We start from the raw sequence: 15,274 nt of genomic DNA, 5'->3' as shown, positions 1-15,274 counted from the left end.
TAGCCACTTTGTCCAACTCTGCGTGAATTCATTCAGAAGAACATACATGCTGGAACTGTTGCCATTTATACCAGATTTTGAATGTATAAATATCCCGCTTAAGAACTCAGTATTCTCAGTGGCCCTGGGCGTATGTGTGGGGTGATATATAAACTACGATTCATTTTATCCCAGTGAAGATACTTAGCATGTTTCCTGATTAAGAAAGAAAGGAGGGGATGGTGTCCCACAGGCCAGCTTCTCACAGAGTGAGAGCAAGGGAAAGGGAGAATTAACAGCCTGTCATGAGTCCCAGGGATTATTTTCATATTTTGTGGTAAAAATGTGAAGTTTGGTTTACCATTTATAAATGGCCCCTATAAAATTCATAACTACTCTTTATTATTAAGTGATCACCATAATCTCTTATTGGTCATTTAGACCAACGTTAAAGTCACTGAACTAACATGGTTTTCTATTATTTTGTTGTAGGTTTGTTTTTAAATCAGCAGGAAATGTTTAAAAGGAAACAGAGACTGTATTTTAAACTTAAAAGCTGTATCTGTGAGTGAACCTTTCTGTGGTTCCCCAGATAACTGGATTCCGTCATGAAGAGCAAAGCCAAGGCAGACTGGTGTGTGTAGCAAGTGTAGGGGGCAGGTAGGCACATGGGGATGAGTTAAATTAGTCTCCAAAGTGATCCACCCCTAATTTCCTTATGGGTGTATGAAACAAAGGACAAGAAAGGTGACAAGACACCAGGAAGGGCACATTGGTATCTATTGGTCATGAGTCTTCTTCATGCACTTAGGCAGTGCCTATTCCTGTGTGATCGCAGCCAACATTACCATCTTCAATCCTCAATGCCATGTGTGTGTTTAAACAAGTCTGGGATCAGTGCTACTAAACCTGAGATATAGGCAAGTACAAACCGTAAAAAGATTAGAAAAAGTAAATGTAAAGTGAAGAGTAAGCTATTGGGGAAAAGGGTGAAAGGGGAAAGAAAAAAATGGACAGGAGCTACACAGACTTAATTAAATAATGGATCAGAATGAAAGAATTGATAGCACATGAAGTGAATTAAAAGAAGCAAGAAAGAATGGGGTTTGTGTGATAATAGGGAAGTGTTCATGTCTTTCAACAGTTCACTTGCTTAACAGAGGCAATATTATAAATGTTGTTGGTTGTCTTTTTTCCCCTCTAATTTTTATTGAGATCTCAAAACTTGAGGCTAACAAATTGCCAAGGAAAAATGTGATGTGAAAGAATACACAAATTATTCACTTTATCTTAGTATATTGAGTAAATGGTAGATAATCAATAAATATTGGTTGAATAATGAATGCCTGCATAAATATCAAGTTGGAGGTGATCCAGGATATCCACATTTTTTTATTGGGAAAAGCACTTATTTAGGAATTAGGCATGGTTATGGATACTATCATAAAAAACTATACTTAAAACCATGATAGTAGAGAATTTTACTGAAATAAGAGATTAGGGATGGCCTTTGTTTTCTTGTAGGAGTTTTATGGTTGTAGGTCTTACGTTTAAGTCTGTAATCCATCTTGAATTTAATTTTATATATGCCATGAGAAAGTGGTCCAGTTTTACTTTTTGCATGTAGCAGTTCAAGATCATTTATTGAAGACACTGTGTTTTCCCAAATGTTTATTCTTGCTTCCTTTATCATAGATTAATTGATCATATATGTGTGGGGTTTTTTCTGGGTGTTCTATTCTAATCCTTTGATTTACACATGTTTTTTTATGCCACTATCATACAATTTTGATTACAATAGTTTTGTAGTACAGTTTGGAATCAGGGAGCATGATACCTTCAACTTTCTTCTTTCTCGAGATTATTTTGTCAATTCTGGATCTTTTGTGATTCAATACCTATTGTAGGATTTTTTGTTCTAGTTCAGTGAAAAATGCCTTTGATACTTTGAAAGGGATTACATTAAATATAGATTGCTTTGGGTAGTATGGACATTTTAACAATATTAATTATTTCAATCTATGAGCACAGTATATCATTCCATTTATTTGTGTCATCTTCACTTTCTTTTATCAGTGTCTTTTAGTTTGAAGAGTACAGGTCTTTTACCTCCTTGGTTAAATTTACTCCTAGACACTTTATTCTTTTTGATGCAATTGTAAATGGGTGTATTTTCTTTATTTCTCTTTCTGATAGTTTATAAGTGTATATAGAAGTGCAACCAATTTCTTTATATTAATTTTGTATCCTATAAATTTACTGAATTCATTTATTCTAATAGTTTTTTGGTGCCGTCTTTAGAGTATCGTATCGTGACATCTGCAGATAGTGACAGTTTTACTTTTTCTTTCTAATTTGGATGCGTTTTATTTCTTTTTCTTGCCCTATTGTTGCAGCTGGGACTTCGATACTATGTTGAATAAAAGTGGTGAGAAGGCATCCTTGTTTTGTTCTTGATCTTAGAGGAAAAGCTTTCAGCTTTTCACCATTGAGTGTGATGTTAACTGTGGGGTTGGCATATATGGCCTTCATTATGTTGAAGTACAGTCCCTATATACACACGTTGTTAAGTTTCTTTTTTATCATAAATGGATGTTGAATTCTATCAAATGCTTTTTCTGCATCTGTTGAGATGATCATATGATTTTTATTCTTTTTTAAAATTTGTCATTATTGTTGAGAGTATTATAGATGTCCACCATTTCCCCCCATTGTCCTCCTTCACCCAGTTTCCACCACATCCCAGACCTTCACCACACTATTATCTGTGGGCTTTGCATATATGCATATGTTTGTTGGTTAATCTCTTCTCACTGCCCTCTTTCTTTCCCTCTGAGATGATTTTTATTATTCATATTGCTAAAGTGCTATACCACATTGATGGATTTGCAGATGTTGCACCATCCTGTGTCCCTGGGATAAATACCACTTGGTATGGTGTGTGATCCTTTTAATGGATTGTTGAATTTAGTTGTTAAGAATTTGTAGAGGATTTATAGGTCTGTGTTCATCAGGGACGTTTGCCTGCAGTTTTCTTTTCTGTGGCGTCTTTGTCTGATTTTTGTGTCAGGATAGTGCTGGCCTCGTAAAATGAGTTTGGCAGCATCTTTCCTTCTCCAATTTTTTGGAATAATTTGTGAAGTATAAACATTAATTCTTTAAATATTTGGTAGAATTCTCTTGTGAAGCCATCTCATCCTGGACGAGATGTTTTTTGAGTTTTTAAATTCTTGATTCCATTTCATTACTTGTAATCAGTCTATTCAGGTTTTCTATTTCATCATGATTCAGTAAAAATGGCCCTGGCCAGCACCTCCAGTCCCAGAGAGACTCCCAGCAGTTTCTCGCCTATTTGGCAGATGCTGCAGGATTAGTCAATGGATTTCCTTCACATAGTCTGCTGCCCTTTAATACACTGTTTTTTCACTGTGCCCAGGGTAGGCCAGTCTGCACAAGGACCCTCAGTGATATCTCCCTCTTGCAGTTCACTCATCAGGGGTGAGGTTACTGCTGTTACCATGTCTCCATCGCTCTTACCTGCCGGGGTCCAACCCCAGCGGGTCCAGGGGTCCCCAAAGGTGTGGACGGAGTCGGCGAAGAAGGAATGACACGGGGACAGTGTTCAGTTGATCAGCAGCCTAGCCAGGATCTCTAGCCCGGATCTCCAGCCAAGTTCTGGTCTGGATCTCCAGAGAGGTTCTGCTTCGGATCTCCAGCGAGGTTCTGTAGCCATGTTCCCTCGCTAGGTTCTCCAGCCAGGTTCTGTCCAGGCTCTCCAGTCAGGTTCAGTGTCCAGGTTCCAGTCAGGTTCTCCTGCCAATCTCTGTAGTCAGGTTCAGTCCAGGATCCCTTGCCATGTTCTCCTGCTAGGCTCTGTCTCTAGGCTCCGAGGCCAGTCCCTCTCCAGGATCCTCCGGCATGCTCTCTCCAGCGAAGTTCTTCTGTCTCTAGAGAACGTTCTGTGTAGGTTCTGTGCCTAGGCTCTGTCTCTCTTGGTCCTGTCTTCCAAGCCCTGTGTTCTCAGTTCTGTGTTCTGAGTTCTGTGTGTTTCTGTCTTGTTACAACTGTATTTATACCAGTTGATTCAATCCTATCAATCTCTATTACAAAGGTTAGGGCGTTTCTTATCTCCATTCCAGGGAGAAAAGATTATGTAGTTTAAGCATGATTGTTCATAGTTAAAGGGATTAATTACCCGCCTGGCACTTAGTTGAGGGGTTTTATTCCCTCCCTAACTTCAGGGGAAAATCCCTACCTGGGGATTCAACCTTTCTCGGAGAGGTGACCTTGGTTAAAACACAGCGCCAAAAAGGTGAGCAAACATATTAAGAACCGTATGCCATATATGCCAGGTCCCTTGAAACAGCAAGTATGGACCGGCTCCCGGCACTTACCCTTCTCCATGTGGTCCCTCCCTCCTTTGTTGTGCAGCTGTTCCATCCGTCCTCATTTCTTTTTCAGGAGGAATTTCTCTATATGTAGGTGTATATTCAGTGTGTCTATAGGAGGAGGTGAGTTCAGGGTCTTCCTACAATAGCATCTTGGACCTCATCAGAGCCTGAAACATCTTGTGGCCAGAAAGTAAAAAAGTTCCCCAAGAAATGATGGGGGACTATCAAAAGGGCACAGGAACCAACTTGAAGGGGTTTCTAATGTCCCACGCTGGTTCCATTTAAGCAACAAAGCAATGGGAGTATTCGATTATAACCCACAAAATAAAATATGTATCTATGAGTCCATACTGATATAAATAAATAATTGAACTAATAAGTGGGGTAGAAGGAACAGCTCTTTTCATCATAGAGTACTAATTAATAAATGTAAAAGAATAAGAAAGTTGGAAATCAACATTATCGTGCACCACAGTAATAACTGATGCATTCAAGAACCAGAGATGGATGCCAATGTTAATGAGTAAAAGTTTGATGTAAAAGAGGATAGTGCATAATCTCCAGCTATATCCCCACAGATTTTATTATTTTTAAGTGGAAAAATAACAACTTTATAGTGGCAAAACCTGAAACACCACTTTACTTGTAGCATGTGATCAGAGTTAACAGTACCAGTAATAAAACATCAACATCCCTTATCCAAATATGATGCAAAGAAGGGCTTCACTTCTCTGGCATTCTTGTCAAAAATCCATAACCACATTTTAATAAGAAATCATTAGATAAAAGCAAATCGAGAGGTATTCTGCAAAATAATTGGCCTGGGCTTGTCAAGAGTATCAAGGTCATGAAAGACAGAGAAAGCTAGTAGATCTGCCACAGAATAAAGAAGACTAAGGAGACGACAGCTAAATGGAGTGGGGGATCGTATGTTGGACACTTGACCAGAAAAAGGACATTAGTGGGAAAATTAGCAAAATTTAAATAAGATTTGTAAATTACTTAATAGTATTATATCAGTGTGACTTCTGATTTCAGTTTAATACTGTGGGTACATAGCTGGGTGAAGGATATAACGGAACTCTCTATATTTTTTCGACTTTTAGGCAAGTCTGATATTTCAAAATTAAAAGTATTTTGCGTGGTTCTAACCAGTTTGGCTCAGTGGATAGAGCGTCAGCCTGTGGACTCAGGGGTCCCAGGTTCGATTCCGGTCAAGGGCATATACCTTGGTTGTGGGCACATACCCAGTAGGGAGTGTGCAGGAGGCAGCTGATCGGTGTTTCTCTCTCATCGATATTTCTAACTCTCTATCCCTCTCCCTTCCTCTCTGTAAAAAAATCGATAAAATATATTTTTAAAAAAGACTTTAAAATGGTTATGCCAGGCAAAAAAAATTTTTTAAAACAAGTATTTTGCATGCTTTTTTTTAGAGGAAGGAGACTTGGAATGGATGGCTTCTAAGGTCTCTTCCATCTAACCTTATTGTTCTATGATACAGTGTTCCATGACGCAAATCAAGGGTGGCAGATTCAAGTACTTTTCTTTTCTACTGTCTAGTAAGAAATATACTGAGGCAGGTGAAAACAGAATCAGATTCTAAGCTGCCAATTCCCTTCAGTGGGGTGCGTCCTGGTTAGCTACTGTTGTGCCCAGGATGGTCACAGCCTAGTGACGCTTGAAAGTGGTGTGGTCTTCTGTTCAATCACTTCGATTACTAAGGTCTCTCTTCCTTGACATTTTAAAATAATGAAGTTGGATAGAATTATATAGAAATTGATAAGTCTTGGAAACCTATCTAAACCTATCTTTATTTTTCAGAGTATGTGATGAGATCATGATAAACATTAAAGAAGATAAGCAATCTAGGGAGCCTTTGAAATTAAACACTTTGTCTATGAGGGACCAATAAGACATTCACATTAAGGTTACCACCAGATAATTGAATATTTCATTGTAGGCTAGTATGATGATGCATGCATTTGAGAATAAAGGGTAATGTAATTCATACATTTGCTAGATAATTGTACTGAAGTAACCTTATACTTTTTTAATGTCATTATGACAGATTATTGAGTAATCAATTGATATTTCTATTTAGCAGATCTTTACTGTTGAGAAGTCTTAACTGTGTTCCAGGAAGTGTAAGACAGTTAAGTCAGGAAGTTATGACTTAAGTTCTAAACTCCATTAATAAAGATGATTTTTAATTCTTATTTATTCGAGGGCTTGTTTCTCTTTAAAAAATATTTTTTTTATCTATTTCAGAGAGGAAGAAAGAGTTAGAGAGATGGAAACATCAATGATGAGAGAGAATCATTGATTGGCTGCCTCCTGCACACCCGCTCCCCTCAGGGGATTGAGCTGCAACCTGGGCATGTGCCCTGACCGGGAATCGAACCATGACCTCCTGGCTCATAGGTCAATGCTCAACCACTGAGCCATGCAGGTCGGATTCTATTTTTTTATTTTGTTTAGTTTTCCTTTAGTCTAAGTGAAGTATAACTTTAAATCAAGGAAACTATGTAAATGAAAGGGAAGTCTTAGTGCCACAATATATTTTACCAAAAAAAAATTAAGAAATTGATTTTCACCATCATAATTTTGATAAAAGTCTTAGCCCTAACACTTTGGTGGGTGTGATGTCTTCTGTGTATCTTATTTCTGCAGTAGGAACATACAGTGTATGTGAAGTTTCAAGTCTCCACAGAATTGAAAAGTCAATGTAGTTACTGTACTTTGAAAAGTGTATACTGTCAGCCCAAGGTGTTTTTTAATCTTTCATCTCTTTTAAGGATCAAATATTATTAGAAAAATAAGCCATGGGCATTACAAATGTGGTCTGGTGAAATTCAATATTCACAATGACAATTCAGAATATGAGCTCCTTGGGGGAAAGTTAACCCACCACTCTAACTTTGCATTCAAATATCTTAAAGTATGCCATTGGTTTTATGAAAAGGTTTTGATCTACACTTCTAGTGTAAGTTCAAAAGAAAACCTACATTTTAAAGTGTATTCCTTTTCTGGGTATATTTACTTTGAACTATAGCATATAGTTTTCCTCATAAATCTAACCTGCCACTATCTGTTTTTAAGACTCTGTAAACTTCAAGTGGTTATGATGTGTGAAGTTTGGATTAAACTAAAATTTTTAGAAAACACATGTTATATATTTTGATTGTTTTGATTTTAACATGAGCCAGTCAAAAATTTGAGTGTCTAGCAGAGTAATATACTTTACTCTTACTGTAAGAAATCACAGAAAATTGCCCTTTCTCATCATGTTAACAATAGACAAATGAAGCAGCTGTTCTTATTCTTAATGTAGTTGTTTGAAAAACTAGCACAATTTAATGAAAATGTCTCTACTCATAAAACTTAAAATGCTCACACATGGAAAAAGTCATAATGTTTTGGCAAATAATGCTTTGTTAGGAATGTGAATGAGGTATACCTGCTTCGTAACTAGAATTCTGTATAAATGGCATAAAACTGTGAGGGAAAGCCAACTGAAAGAGGACAAAGGATGAATTAATGCTCTAAAAGCTACAAATTCTTGCCCAAACTTACTTTTTTACAAGGAAAAATTATTTCTCATATCCCTCTCCATTTCTTTGTATTTTTCAGGTGTAATTCTTGGGTCATCATTTCTACTCAGCGTAAATGATTTTCTCCTTAAAACAAGTCTCAGAGAAAAAAGCCGGATTCTGATAGGACCATGTTGTGCGGCTGCTGATGTGGAAGCTAGGTGGTGTAAACACAGTGGCAACCCAGGCCCAGAACAGTCTATACCCAAAATATCCATAGATTTGAGCGGGGGTCTTCTACAGGTATGTGGGCATTTTCTATATTTTCCCCGTAAGTTTTTAGTGAGCCTTTATTCATTTTTTGAACTCTCACTACATTTTAAATCTTGGCCCAGCCGATGTGGCTCATTGGTTGAGCATCAACCTATGAACCAGGAAGTCACGGCTAGATTCCCAGGCTGGGCACATGCCTGGGTTGTGGGCTCAATCCCCAGTGGGGGCATGCAGGAGACAGCCTATCAATGATTCTCTCTCATCATTGATGTTTCTATCTCTCTCCCTCTCCCTTCCTCAAATCAATATAATTTTTTTTAATTTTAAATGTTGATGTGGTGAGAAAGGTATTATCGATTCATATACCATACAATTTACCTAAAGTGCATAATTCACTGATTTTTTAGTATATTCACAAAGTGTTGTGATCATTACTGCAATCCATTTTAGAACATTTTCATACACACACTCCAACACCCTGTGCTCATTAGCTTTTGCTCCCCATTATTCTTTAATTCCCTCTCTAGGTTTATACAACCACTAACCAATTTTTTTTCTGTTTGATTTGACTCTTCTGGACATTTCATGTAAATATATGGTACTTTGTGAGTGGCTTCTTTCACTTAGCATTTTCTTTCATTTAGTGTTTTCAAGGTTCATCGTTTTTTAGTAGGTGCCAGTATTTCATTCTTTTTTTATGGCTAAATTACTCCACTGTGTATATGTGTCATATTTTATTTATTCAGTTATCAATTTACGGACATTTGTGTGCAAGTTTTTGTGTAGACATGTTTTCATTTCTCTTGGATACATGACTAGGAGCAGAATTGCTAGGTCATGAATAACTTTTTCCTAATGTGTACACTTTTCTAATTACAAAGTAGTCGACATATCTCAAGCACAGTTTCATCAACAATATATGAGAACCATTTTCTAGTAGCAGATTCCTTAGAGAAAATTCTGATGACTAAGACTTGACATATAAGTCACATTGCAACCTTTAACCAAAGAACTTATATGCATAAATGCATAACCCATGGACACAGACAACAGTGCAGTGAAGGCCTAGAAGGGGTTGGAGTGGGGATGAGAAGGTTAATGGGGTTTGAGGGGAAGGGGACATCTGTAATACTTTCAACAATAAAGAAAATTTTCAAGAAATAAGTTGGAAACCTTCACACATTTTATACTTGGCTCTAAATAAAGAATTAATCGCTTCCTGCACCATGCCCTTTCCTCTGAGATTCATCAGTCTGTAGCATGCTTCCATGTCTCTAGATCTATTTTCTTTGTCAATTTATTTTGTTCATTAGATTCCATATATAAGTGAGATCACGTGGTATTTGTCTTTCTCTGACTGGCTTATTTCACTTAGCATAATAACCTCCAGGTCCCTCCATGCTGTCTCAAAGGTTAAGAGCTCCTTTTTTATAGCTGTATAGTATTCCATGGTGTAAATATATCACAGCTTTTTTATCCACTCATCTGCTGATGGGCACTTGGGATGTTTTCCAGATCTTAGCTATTGTAAATAATGCTGCTATGAACATTGGGGTACATATGTTCTTTCTGATTGGTGTTTCAGACTTTTTAGGATCTGTTCCTAGAAGTGGGGTCACTGGGTCAAATGGCAGTTCCATATTTAATTTTTTGAGGAAATGTCACACTGTTTTTTATAGTGGTTGTACTGGTTTGCTTCTCACCAGCAGTATACGAGGGTTCCTTTTTCTGCACATCCTCGCCAGCACTTGTTGTTTGTTGATTTGTTGATGGTAGCCATTCTGGCAGGGGTGAGTTGGTACCTACCTCATTATCATTTTAACTTGCGTCTTTCTGATGATTAGTGACTTTGGGTATTTTTTCATATGTCTCTTGGCCATTTGTATGTCCACTTTGGAGAAGTGTTTATTTAGGTCCTTGGCCCATTTTTTAATTGGCTTGTTTGTCTTCCTTTTATTGAGTTGTATATATTTTTTAGATTAACCCCCTTATCAGATGTATCATTGGCAAACATGTTCCTCCTATACAGTAGGTTCACTTTTCATTTTGATCCTGGTTTTTTTTTCTGTGCAGAAGTTTTTTATTTTGGTGTAGTTTCATTTGTTTATTTTTTCCTTTGTTTATCTTGCCCTAGATGACGTATCTGTGAAAATTCTGTTATGTGAAATGTCTGATATTTTATCTATTTTGAGTTTATTTTTGAGTATGATGTAAGCTGTGGTCTAGTTTCACTTTTTTGCATGTACCTGTCCAACTTTTTCCAACACCATTATTGAAGAGACTGTCTTTACTTCATTGTATACCCTTGCCTCCTTTGTCAAATATTAATTGAGCATAATGGCTTGGGTTGATTTCTGGAGTCTCTGTTCTGTTCCATTGATCTATATGCCAGTTCTTATGCCAGGACCAGGCTGTTTTGATTGCAGTGGTTTTGTAGTATAGCTTGATATCTGGTATTGTGATCCCTCCAACTTTGTCCTTCTTTCTCAAGATTGCTGCAGAGCTATTCAGGGTCTCTTTGGGTTCCATTAAAATTTTTGGAGTATTTGTTCTAGATCTGTGAAATATACCATTGGTATTTTAATAGGGATTGCATTGAATTTTTAGATTGCTTTGGGTAGTATGGACATTTTAATGATGTTAATTCTACAAATCCATGAACACAGTATATTCTTCCACTTGTTTATATCTTCTGTCTCTTTCAATTTCCTGTAGTTTTCTGAGTACAGATCTTTTACCACCCTGGTTAAGTTTATTTTTAAGTAGTTGATTTTTTGTTAATGGTAACCCATTTTTGTTAACAAATTAACATTTGTTAATTAACAAATGGGATTACCATTTGTTAATAGTAAATGGGATTGTTGGTGTTTTTTTTTGTTGTTTGTTTCTCTTTCTGAAAGTTCATTACATAAAAATGCCATCAATTTCTGGGTGTTATTTTTGTATCCTGCTACATTGCTGAATTCATTTGTTAAATCTAGTAGTTCTTTGGTGGTCTTTAGTGTTTTCTATGTACAATATCCTGTCATCTGTGGATAATGACAGTTTTGCTTTCTCCTTTCCAATTTGGATGTCTTTTATTTTTTCTTCTTGTCTGATTGCTATGGCCAGTACTTCCAGTACTACGTTGAATAAGAGTGATGAAAGCAGACATCCCTGACTTGTTTCTGTTTTTAGGGAAAATGGTTTTATTTTTTGTCCGTCCAATATGATGTTGGCTGTAGGTTTGTCATGGCCTTTATTGTGTTGAAGTATGGTCCCTCTATTCCCACTTTGCTCAGAGTTTTTATGAAAAGTTGATGTTGGATTTTGTGTAATGCTTTTTCTTTTTTAAAAAAAATATATTTTATTGATTTTTTTACAGAGAGGAAGAGAGAGGGATAGAGAGCTAGAAATATTGATGAGAGAGAAGCATCGATCAGCTGCCTCCTGCATACCCCCTATTGGGGATGTGCCTGCAACCAAGGTATATGCCCTTGACGGGAATCGAACCTGGGACCCTTCAGTCCCCAGGCTGACGCTCTATTCACTGAGCCAAACGGGCTAGGGCTGTGTAATGCTTTTTCTGTGGCTATCAATATGATCGTGTTATTTTTATCTTTTAATTTGTTTATGTGATGAATCACATTTATTGATTTGTGAATATTGTACCAGCCTTGCATCTTTTGGAATAAGTTCCACTTGGTCATAGTGGATGATGTTTTTAATATATTGCTGGATCCAATTTGCTATTTTGTTGAGGATTTTAGCATCTATGTTCATCAGGGATGGTGGCCTGTAATTCTCTTCCTTTGTAGTGTCTCTTTCTGGTTTTGGAATTAGGACAATGCTGGCCTCATAAAAAGAGCTTGGAAGGGTCTTTCCTCTTGGATTTTTTGGAATAATTTGAGGAGGACAGATGTTAGTTCTTCTTTAAATGTTTGGTAAAACTCCCCTGTGAAGCTCCCTGGACTAGGGCTTTCATTTGCTGGAAGTTTTTTCATTACTGCTTCAATTCCATCAGTTGTTATTGACCTATTCTGGTTTTCTTATTTTTCCTGTTAATGTATTCTTTATATGAGTTGATACCTCCCAAATTTGATATAATTTCAAAAATTGAAGAAATCCACAATTATAGAAAATGGAAATGACTAATGTGTGAATAATGGAGGCATATTATATATTAATTTCTTATTGTCATCTTAAAATTGTGTTGCTCCAACTTTTTCATCAGCGTTCTTACTGACACAGATCTAGATGTGGGGGGGATCCTAATAACCTTTTGCTTTGTACTGCTTTGGAAATTTCCCACATCTATTAGAAATCTTCACATATTTAACAATAAACATGTGGTATTGTGTTGTGTTATCAAGAACATTAATTGTATTACCACTTTTTCAAGGCAGCAAAGTAACTCCACATTAAAAACAAAAAGAGCAGGGGCCAAATTTATGGTGATGGAAGATGATTTGACTCTGGGTGATGGGCACATAATGCAATATACAGATCATGTCTCATAGAAATGTACACTTTAAACATAGATGATCTTATTAACCAATGTCACCCAATAATTTTAATTAAAAAGCAATGAACAAAACCAAGGTAGATCTTCTCTATATTACAAAGATGACTGTCTCTTCACAATTTAAAGGCTGGAGCAGTGTTTGATTTGACTTTTCACTTATCTCTATCTTTTCAGATCCAAAAATAATATTGATGAGAACCTAGATCAGCGGTTCTCAACCTGTGGGTCGCGACCCCCTTGGGGGTCCAACGACCCTTTCACAGGGGTCGCCTAAGACCATCGGAAAACACATATATAATTACATATTGTTTTTGTGATTAATCACTATGCTTTAATTATGTTCAATTTGTAACAATGAAATTGGGGGTCACCACAACATGCGGAACTGTATTAAAGGGTCGTGGCATTAGGAAGGTTGAGAACCACTGACCTAGATAGACTTAGTATCAATAGACTTAGTATCATATCTCTTACCTTCATTTCTGAGATACCTTAATTCCAGAAAGCAGAACCCAAACCCAGGATTTAAACTTAGCTACAATGTACAGGGTTAATTTTTTCTACCTCTCTATATATTTGTGTGTGTGTGTGTGTGTGTGTGCGCGCGCGCGCGCATGGTTTTCTTAGAATTAATAGTTGTGCTGCCTTTATCCAATATATTCATAGACATATAGTATTATTGGCGTTTTTGAATCCACAATTATTATTACCCACTAGTCAGACTTCTGTTATAGATTAATATTTTCACATGTAGAAAAAGGGACCTTGATCCTCTCTCTCATAAGAAACACTAATATATTTGTTCTGAAACTCTACTATAGCTCCTGTCCAGTTGGTTCAGGCTGTGGAGTACTGTGTATGGGCACATTCTCACTAAACACAGAAGTTGGGAGGCTTTTGAGTAGTTCAGGTTCATTTAGCATCTTCCATCTCTCTTTCTCTTAAAAATAAAAATGCAAGGAAAAGAACCCTATAATCAATATGTGTTTTTTAATCTCATGACAAAATGTAGGAAGCTATTCTACAAGATTATTATTTTTATTTTAACATTTTGGCTTAGAAGATGTTCATTGCCTTTTCTTAGATTACAATAGGTGTTCTTTTCCTTTTTAGCTAAGTTAATAAACATTACCTCATATTAACATAATTTCATCATTAATTTAGCATTTAAAATTGATTGTTATTCACATAATATATGATGTAATTGATTTTGTTGTTTTTATATATTTACTCAAGCAGTAGAATTACATCCTATAGGTCCAATTACTTAGAAATTATAGTTTACTTATTGTCAGTAATTACATTAAATGTAATTGCAGTCTTGCATTAATTCAGATATGATTGTGCCTAATTATTTTCATGAAATGTTTATATTTTAAAGCCACTAAAATTTTTCATCTGGTTTTAAAGGTTTTCTGGGGTCAAGAACATTTGAATTGTTTAGTTCTTCTACATGAGTTACTCAATGGATACCTTAATGAGGAGAGAAATGTTGAAGTTTCTGAAGCGGTGCCACATGTGCCACCTCCTGTGGAAAAGAACCAGACATTTAAAAGTGAACAAAGTTCTGATGACCTGCGGACGGGTCTTTTTCAGTATATAAGAGATGCCGGTAAGTAGTAACAGCTTCAGGGTGTGTGTGTGTGTGTGTGTGTGTGTGTGTATGCGCATGTGTGTGCAGGTTTAGCTGCACATTTACTAAGAGGTAACAGAATAAGATCACTTGAAAAAGTACATTAATACCTGAAGTACAAAAAATAGTAAGTTACCATTTGATGTATCTTAAGGGTAAATTCTTGATTTGTTCCCATCTCAAACCCATAAAATTGACTACCCAGCTTCTTTATAATTTTACTTTTATCCTCATAATTTTTTCTTGCTGTCATACACCAAAATGTTTCCCTTCAGAAATATACAGTTAATTATACTTCCATTTAACAGAACCTTTGAAAATGCCTGGTGTCTATGAAGTGTTGTTTTACAACGAAACCGAAGATAGCCCGGGAATGATGCTATGGAGATATCCAGAACCCAGGGTGCTCACCCTCGTGCGGATAACTCCTGTGCCCTTCAACACCACAGAGGATCCGGATATTAGCACAGCAGACCTTGGTGATATGCTGCAGGTAAGTAATGACTATCCATTTTAAAATAAAACTCTGTGGGAAAGTGCTGATTCAATACTAAGACAAATGTTTGGAGCATACCTATTTTTTCTAACAATAGTATATGAGAGAAATGCACACATATGTACACACAAAGAATATTTTAAAGTAAGGGACTGATGTAATTCAGATTCATAGTACATGGCAATTTTGAGAGTTCTCAATTCTACTCTTAGTCCTATCGTGGGTAGATTACGTAGTCTCTAAGACAAATAGGTGTCATTCGGTTCACCACATGTTTTTTTGAGTACTTATCATGTGCTCGCAACTCCTCAGCATTTCTAGAACTGCTCTCTAAAATAAAGTATGTCCACATAAAGCCAGAATGGATGACTAAGTTTTCATTTCATTTCCAGAACTGAAGATGGTCTTGGGGCTTGAGTAGGCTAACAGGAAAACTAACCAGTGATCTTATGCCATATGATTTTTATG

The 15,274-nt window shown here is 36.5% G+C and overlaps 1 protein-coding gene across 3 annotated transcripts in view; it reads left to right on the top strand.

Annotated features, from left to right (window-relative positions):
- Positions 1-15,274, top strand: part of VPS13B (vacuolar protein sorting 13 homolog B) — a 626,384-nt gene that overhangs the window by 480,359 nt on the left and 130,751 nt on the right. For all 3 annotated transcript variants that reach the window (XM_059672116.1, XM_059672115.1, XM_059672117.1), the window contains exons 36-38: positions 8,001-8,203; positions 14,088-14,289; positions 14,619-14,803. In XM_059672116.1, the coding sequence (XP_059528099.1) occupies positions 8,001-8,203; positions 14,088-14,289; positions 14,619-14,803 (590 nt within the window). The remainder of the gene's footprint in view (positions 1-8,000; positions 8,204-14,087; positions 14,290-14,618; positions 14,804-15,274) is intronic.

This window comes from Myotis daubentonii, chromosome 17, assembly GCF_963259705.1.
Source record: "Myotis daubentonii chromosome 17, mMyoDau2.1, whole genome shotgun sequence".
NCBI lineage: Eukaryota > Metazoa > Chordata > Mammalia > Chiroptera > Vespertilionidae > Myotis > Myotis daubentonii.
Note: the sequence above shows the minus strand (reverse complement) of the source record. Positions and strands in the feature narration are given on the sequence as shown.